The sequence below is a fragment of the Salpingoeca rosetta genome (assembly GCF_000188695.1).
Source record: "Salpingoeca rosetta unplaced genomic scaffold supercont1.36, whole genome shotgun sequence".
Classification (NCBI taxonomy): Eukaryota; class Choanoflagellata; order Craspedida; family Salpingoecidae; genus Salpingoeca; species Salpingoeca rosetta.
Window position 1 is genome coordinate 470,994 of NW_004754898.1, and position 7,592 is coordinate 478,585.

The 7,592-nt window shown below is 53.4% G+C and overlaps 2 protein-coding genes across 2 annotated transcripts in view; one reads left to right on the plus strand and one right to left on the minus strand.

Annotated features, from left to right (window-relative positions):
- Positions 1 to 5,705, minus strand: part of PTSG_10372 (uncharacterized protein) — a gene marked incomplete at both ends in the record, with an annotated part of 5,734 nt that extends 29 nt beyond the window's left edge. The window contains 16 exons of the mRNA XM_004988367.1: positions 1 to 43; positions 319 to 402; positions 545 to 790; positions 1,133 to 1,219; positions 1,446 to 1,532; positions 2,189 to 2,283; positions 2,513 to 2,674; positions 2,937 to 3,075; positions 3,300 to 3,409; positions 3,663 to 3,760; positions 4,011 to 4,035; positions 4,413 to 4,475; positions 4,687 to 4,752; positions 4,992 to 5,033; positions 5,222 to 5,355; positions 5,554 to 5,705. The exon at positions 1 to 43 is cut by the window's left edge and continues 29 nt beyond it. Of these exons, the coding sequence (XP_004988424.1) occupies positions 1 to 43; positions 319 to 402; positions 545 to 790; positions 1,133 to 1,219; positions 1,446 to 1,532; positions 2,189 to 2,283; positions 2,513 to 2,674; positions 2,937 to 3,075; positions 3,300 to 3,409; positions 3,663 to 3,760; positions 4,011 to 4,035; positions 4,413 to 4,475; positions 4,687 to 4,752; positions 4,992 to 5,033; positions 5,222 to 5,355; positions 5,554 to 5,705 (1,633 nt within the window). The remainder of the gene's footprint in view (positions 44 to 318; positions 403 to 544; positions 791 to 1,132; positions 1,220 to 1,445; positions 1,533 to 2,188; positions 2,284 to 2,512; positions 2,675 to 2,936; positions 3,076 to 3,299; positions 3,410 to 3,662; positions 3,761 to 4,010; positions 4,036 to 4,412; positions 4,476 to 4,686; positions 4,753 to 4,991; positions 5,034 to 5,221; positions 5,356 to 5,553) is intronic.
- A 659-nt stretch (positions 5,706 to 6,364) lies between these two features.
- Positions 6,365 to 7,481, plus strand: PTSG_10373 (ubiquitin carrier protein; the record flags this gene model as incomplete). Its single annotated transcript, XM_004988368.1, has 5 exons — positions 6,365 to 6,547; positions 6,710 to 6,773; positions 6,925 to 7,017; positions 7,245 to 7,354; positions 7,473 to 7,481. Exons 1-5 carry the CDS (start codon positions 6,482 to 6,484, stop codon positions 7,479 to 7,481), a joined length of 342 nt encoding a protein of 113 aa, XP_004988425.1. The 5' UTR covers positions 6,365 to 6,481.
- Between the last annotated feature and the right edge of the window lie 111 nt (positions 7,482 to 7,592).

Genomic DNA, 7,592 nt, shown 5'->3' on the forward strand with positions numbered 1-7,592 from the left:
AACGGCTGAAGCGCAGTCGGCACGACTGCAGAGCAGCCACCACCTGAACACAACGGTGAATACGCGTGATATGGACTGTGAGCGTGTGTGCATGTTTGTGTATGTGCATGCGTGTAGTTGTGTGTGTGTGTGTGTGTGTGCATATGCCTATGTCTCTGTAGTTGTGATTGTGTGTCTGTGTGTGCAGGAACAGTGCGCATCGTTTGCTCGAGCCACGTGTCCCTTCGCCCCGACGGTCATTCCACGATTCCATCAAACCCACTTCCCAACACCCACACACCCAAACCCAAATTGCACGGCACCACTTGTCAAGCATACAGAGGCGTCCTTGACGGCGACGCTGAAGCGGTTGCTGGCGAGGGGCGTGATTGCAGACCCGTCTTTCAGTGCCACGGCGCACACCTGAGCCGCAGTGAAGGAATGATGCACAAGAAGCGTGAGTAAAGCGCTCACGAGAATCTCCACTCTCCACATCAAGCCACGGTAACATCGGCCGCCTCCCTTCTCTCGCATCAACCACCATCAACAACAGCAGTCTACTCACGTCGAGGCCGCAGTCCTCCTGGATGGCGTCGCGCATCTGCTGGGAGAACACATCGAGCTCGGCAGCGGTAAACTGGTCGATCCGCTGGGAGCGGCGGCAGCGGGTGGTCAGCACGGCGCCGGCCGTAAACTGCGCACCGTCGCACACACCCGCGGCGACCGAGGGTGTGTAGCTGGCGTGTTGCAGACGGCACTGCATGAAGCGCACGCCACCGTTGTTCATGCACTGCTCAATCTGGTCCACCGTCTGGGAGAGAATGCAGCGCACACATGCAAAACGGCACAAACGACACACACGCACACATCAGAAGTCAGCGTTCGTGACGTCATAACCATCAACAGGGAGAGGTGAGGAAGTGTGCGAGGCAACGAGAGGGCAATCATGGGTGGGTGGACCCACTTTTCATGTGGGCATGCATGTGTGCAGGTGCTCCGCCCTTGAATCTCGCCAAGCACACTAACATTCGAGCAGACCACTTGCTATCGTTGTAACCCTCTCTCACACACACACGAGGCGGGCGCGCACCACCACCGCCACCACCACTGTCCTCGTCTCCAAGACGGGCAAGTAAGCCACGGCGCCACTCACAGATGAATTGTGGACGGCAACACGGATGGTGTTCGTCAGGGCAGAAACGGGCATGATATCGCTCGCCACGGCCGAACGCACGTCGCACTGCAACAACAACCCCCCCCCCCACACACACACACAAACATGAGCCAACGCGAAACCAGCACGCAGCAGATCATCACATGGTTTGCCAGCCAGCTCACACACGTGCGCGTACACACGTGCGCGTACACACGCACGCACGCAACACACATCATGCCGCAATACATCCTCGCAGACGCGCACGCACACATGTGCTACACATATCCTCTGTTTTCATGTCATGACGCACCGACGTCAGACCGCAGGCGGTCGTGAGCTTTTGGTCCATCTTGCTGGCAAACTTGCTCATGCGCGCAGACGAGTAGTTGGCAATGTCCTTTTCGCGCAGGCAGCGGAATGTCAGTTGGGCCGACCCATCATACGTGAACGAGGAGCACGGATGTGTGTCGGTTGTTGTTGTTGTTGTTGTTGTTGTTGTTGTTGTAGTAGTAGTAGTAGTTGTTGTTGTTGTTGTTGTAGTTGTTGTTGTTGTTGTTGTTGTTGTTGTTGTTGTTGTAGTAGTAGTAGTAGTTGTTGTTGTTGTTGTTGTAGTTGTTGTTGTTGTTGTTGTTGTTGTTGTTGTTGTTGTAGTAGTAGTAGTAGTAGTAGTTGTTGTTGTTGTTGTTGTAGTAGTAGTAGTAGTAGTTGTTGTTGTTGTAGTAGTAGTAGTAGTAGTAGTAGTAGTAGTTGTTGTTGTTGTTGTTGTTGTTGTTGTTGTTGTTGTTGTCGTCGTCGTGGTGGTGGTTGTCGTGGTGGTGGTCGTCGTGGTGGTGGTGGTCGTCGTCGTAGTTGCTGCTCAGCAATGGCGAAATCACAAACACAACCTCTTAGTAAAGTGACAAAGTGCGTCCATCGTCAATACCCACCAACAAAACAAGAAACAACAGTCGGCTGAACACAGCGGCGCACAGCAACACGAGCCACTCCATACACAGGACAAGCACGTGGCACTACCACATGACAGCAGCATTCACGCGGCATACCACGGCAGACGTCGTCGGCCCCGCGCTCTTCGCCTGCAGGACACCCCATGCGGCACGCGTAAAACGAAAACACCTTTCCGCTGCTCACATCCTGAATGTCAACGCCTGCAAAGTTGTTTGCATCAAGTGCATACAACGCGTCAACGTAGCAAGTAACAGTTGGACAAACAAAACAAGCAGGCCAGTGCGCAATCATGTGACGAAACCAAGCCAAGCAAGTCCCAGACACACGGGCCAACAACGACATTCGCGCGCCATGCGTGCAGCACCCAGCTCACCCCATCCCGAGTACCACGCATGCATATCCAGAGATACAGAGATGCAGGCCACGCACCGCCCACAACAGCGTCGCCGTCCAAAGAGATGTTGTCATTGGTGCCAAAGCTTGTCCAATAGCAGTCAGTCGGAGTGGGGAGGTTGGACATGGAGGCGCATTGGAAGGACCACACCCGACCGCTCTTCTCCGGCGCATACGACGAACGCATACCGCTCAAATCTGAGCAACACACGCATGTACACAAACAAAGCACACACACAAAACACAAACGCAACACACCACAACACAACACACACACGCACGCGTCAGGACATGACATAACATGACATGACAGCAATGAAGGATGAGAAATGAGAGGTGATGGTTGAATACAAAAGTGGCCCTCATGTCAACGCGAGCAGAGAAGGTTGAGGCACTACAGCCCTGCTCCATGCAATGCGCTGGTGACATACAATGCAATGCGATGCAATGCGCCACTTACAAGTGCCTGACGGGCAGTAGTGCAGAGTCCGATAAGCGTTGAAGACGTATGACACGGTGCTCCATCTCTGGCGCGAGAAGATTCCCCCCGAGTTCTGTGCGCCACACTTGAACGTGTAGGTGCGGTCACGGGCGGAGTTCTGCTCAGCGTTGGGCACGGCAAGAACACAGTGACCAGAGTGATCAACCCACCAAAGTGAGTTCATGCCACTCACGAAGACTTCCACAGTCGAGAGTACAACGTTGCGCATGAAATGCGAAGCACACACATACACACACATATACACACACGCACGCACGCACACACGCGCGCACACGAGAATGGGACGAGCAAGAACGTGTGGTGCTGGCCGAATTGTCGTACGTCGTAGGTGGAGGTAAGGCCAGTCAGAAACTTCCCATCGGGACAGGTTTTTGCGATGAGCGCCCCCACAGACGTGGATGGATAGTATGTAATATCAGCGTCACTGAATCCTACCAAGGAACGCAATCGCGTGTGTGGGTGTGGAGGGAAGGAGGAAGTTGTGCAAGTTTGCATCGCAAGCAAGCAAAACCTGTGAGTGCAAGTGGGCATGTCACCAAGCGCAAGGCAGTTCCATACATCATGCACTAACAGTCGTGCAGACAGACCTGCACGCACGCACGCACATCCCTCCCTGCACACGCACGCGCACATGTGTCCCTCGTCACGCCTGCCTGAAGCAATCCTATGACACTGCAAACGTACGGTTGCATCGGCGGTCGATCGGGCCCTTTCTTGCCCAGCCATTCTGGAGATCGCAGTGGACGTCGCAGTAGCGCACACGCCACACTCGATCCTCGTTGCTGACACGTGACACAACCAATCGTGTATGTGTGTGCGTGTGTGTGTGTGAAAGAGAGAGAGTGTGTGTGTGTGCGTGTGTGTGTGTGTGTGTGTGTGTGACAGAGACAGCGAGAGAGAGAGACGGAGGGAGAGAGAGAGAGAGAGTGTGTGTGTGTGTGTGTGTGTGTTTCTGTGTGTGCGACAAGTGCAAGACGCGTTTTGTGGAACGGTCGAGATGACAGGCGTGGGTACAAATGATACAACGCCTACGTGTTGCTGTGATAGCTTTCAAGGCCTGAGGGTTGTTTCAGGTCAGCAGACAAAGGAGAAGACACCGGTGAGCTCGCGGTTGAAAGGCTGCAGCGTCGACATGGCAGCAAAGGCAGTCGCAAACACGCTCTTGAGAAGGCAAGAGGGTAGGTCTACACACACACACACACACACACACACACACACACACACACACACACACACACACACACACACACACAGGCGCGCACAGGCGCGCACGCACACGCACACAGGCGCGCGCATGCAGTGTCGGGTCACGCAAGGAGCACGAGCGCAACAGTGACACTGAACACGTGTCGACTCAAATAAACAGGGTGTCAGAAATGCCTTCAGTCGCAAGAGGGATACGCAAGCGAACGGCAAGGATATATGGGCACGAACCGGTGATGATCTGAGCGTCGTTGACAGAGTAGTTCAGCTCATCGTCAAAGTTGTTGAGATACGCTGCATGATGGAATTCGCGCAGCATCCATGCGTGAGGTAGAGAACCAGGAGGCAGTGAGCGCGAAAACGTCAGCGCACTTCTTGCAGCCGTCAGGATTCAAATCACAGTCGAACATGAGCAACTCAGAGCGAGAGAACAAGCCACGTTCTGCGGGAGCGAGCTCGCTTGGACATGTACAAGAAGCCTGGTCCCCTTTCTCGTTTCACAAACCTGTTGTCTGGCAGTTTGTAAGCTTGGCGACGCCTGCTGGCCCACACCCAAAGCCCCAGATGCGATCTGCAAAGGCAAATAAGAAGTCGGCACGCCAAGGAGAACACAGCATGGAGCCCCACGTTCAGGTGAGGTTGTGTCTCATTCTCGTGCACACACGTGACCTGTCAAACACATGAAGATGTCCATGAACGCACACAAACACGCGCACACGCGCGCACACACACACACACACGTACACACAATCTTCAACCAGCAAACCACGCCGCACACCAAACGACCCGAACAAACCACGAGAACATCACCTTCTTTGTCGTTGTTGTGCTCGCTCTTCACGCTATCGAGGTCTATGCGGGGGAAGGGTGTGATGTGATCGAGCAACAATGCAACGTGCAGAGTGATAGGGCATTTGGATGACATCAGGAAGCAAGAAGAAAGACAAGCCACTCCGCATGCAGAGACAAGGACATAGTTCCACGGCTGTCAGTCGCATTCCATGCTTCCATGAGCGCACTGCATTGCACGGTGCACTTACACTGGTCCGCTGGGCACAGCAATGAGATGGGCTGGTCATACAGGTTGGAGTCGAGGTTGCTCTTGCCCGAGCCAGTGTAGTACCAGCTTCCATCTCCGACTTCCGCACACGAGAAGCTCCACACGCGGTCTTCACTGAAAGCGCGTGTACAAGACATGCAAGTCGAGTGTCAGTGTAACAGAAAAAGAGCCAAAGGCAACGGTGGTGAACACGACTGACAACAACTGAACACAGCTAATGTCTAGCCACCAAGCAATCAAGTTGTCCAACGAAGGAACGACACGTGTCATCTCGACACAAAGACACGAAAACAGTGTGTTGGATGGACTCACTAATGATTGCTGTGCACGCTCTGCACTTTGATGAGGCCACTACCGAGGGGGCACTGGTAGTCCAGCGGCTGGTCGTAGTTGTTCTCATATCCAAGTGCGAGCCACGGCACAATGCCGAGCAGCAGCACTGTGAGCCGAACAAGGGGTACCATTCCCTTGGTTGTTGTTGGTCGCCTGCAGCTGGTCGTGGGGCAGGTGAGCGGTAGGAACTCTGAAAATGGACATGTAACACATGAAGTAGGTTGCTTGCCGAGGCGGGAATATGTAAGATGTACGAAGGTGCTAATAACGTGTAGGGAATGTATTCGCATTGCGCATTAGGCGAAAGAATGTTTGTGATGATTTTGACACATGATGAGCCATGACGCAAGTGAAAGAAAATCAGCCGCCGATGCGGACACACAAGCACACAAGAGAGGCGCTGAGGCGATGTGATGATGACATGACTTTGTGCATCACGAAGAGAAGAAGGCAGCGAGATTTCGAAGGGGCGAGCAGAGAACAGGGAGTGATCTCCGTCTCGTCTGTCTTTGTTCTGCTCTGCTGAGTGGTTAGTGTGTTCGTGCGTGGTTAGTGCGTGTGTAGCTCGGTATCCTTGGCTGCTATGTCCTATCACAGCGCTGCAGCGCGTTGGCTGTGTTGAAAAGCTGGTCTGCTTGCATGTACGTGGCATCTCGAGGCAGCATGTGTGTGTGAAGTGTGCAACAAGCATAGAAGCATGTCGCTGTGTCAAGCCGTGCTCGTGTGCGCCAGTAGAAGAGTAGAGTAGAGTGTTCTGAGTGTTGACCTCCACTGCACCCATGTGGAAGGAGCCGAAGGACCTTCAAGGACAAGGACAAGCACTACCCTTTATGGTGTTTGCAACTGTTTTCACTGCCAGCGCCGCCACACGACAACTGCTGCGACACACCCAACACAGCACACAACCATGTCTGGGATTGCTGTTGAGCGCTTGATGGAAGAGCGCAAGAACTGGCGCAGCGACCACCCACACGTGAGTTTGAAGGGGAAACGGTTTCCTTTACCCATGTAGTGTTGGTGATAGTACCCCTTGATGGTTTTTTTTTTTTTGGTGGCGTTCTTGCTTCTCGCCATCCTGCAGCACAGCAACACTTAGAACACTTTGCAAACCTCTGCATTCCAACACACGCCACAGGGATTTGCAGCCCGCCCCGCAACGAAGGATGACGGCACCAAAGACTACATGCTCTGGCACTGCAGTGCGTATGCCGTGCAGTGTGGCTTGTGTTTGTCGGCCGGGAGTCTGGACTGGAAAAGCTGCTGCCCTGCTGTCTTGTCATGTGCCTTGTCAATGTGCTGTCCATTGGATGCGCTGTTGCTGATACTCACACTGCGGTTTCTGCTGGCCAGCCATTCCTGGGAAGGAAGGCACATCATGGCAGGGCGGTTTTTACAAAGTGAAGATGATTTTCTCCGAGGACTACCCCATGACGCCTCCCAAATGTCAGCTGATGGATGACACATGCCTGCTTTGTGTGTGTGTGTGTGTGTGTGTGTGTGTGTGTGTGCATGTATGTACTGTTGTGTTGGTGTGAGGATGCAGCAGCAGCAGCCGTGTATACCTGTCCGTGCTCATGTTACCTGCACGTATGCTCGCTTCTTTCTCACGCGTGCACATCTTCTGACCCACGTTGCTCGCACGCACGTGTTACCGCCTTGCGAATGGACAGGCCAATTCACCCCTCCGCTGTTTCATCCCAACGTGTACCCGTCCGGCACCATCTGCCTCTCTCTTCTCGACGCTGAGAAGGACTGGCGTCCAGGTGTCACCATCAAACAGGTGTGCGTATGCTGGAGAGGGGGGGGGGGTTGTATGCATGTACATTTGTGCGATGCGGTGTGTGTGTGTGTGTGTGTGTGTGTGTGTGTGTGTGTGTGTGTGATTACCGCTGTACAAGATTAAGTGATTTTTTTTTTTTAACCAGAAAACCTCAATAAAAAAACAAGCAAATCGAACGCGCCTCTTTTATTCATTTTTTTACGGAAGAAAAATAAATCTTTCTTCTTTCTTCCCCCCC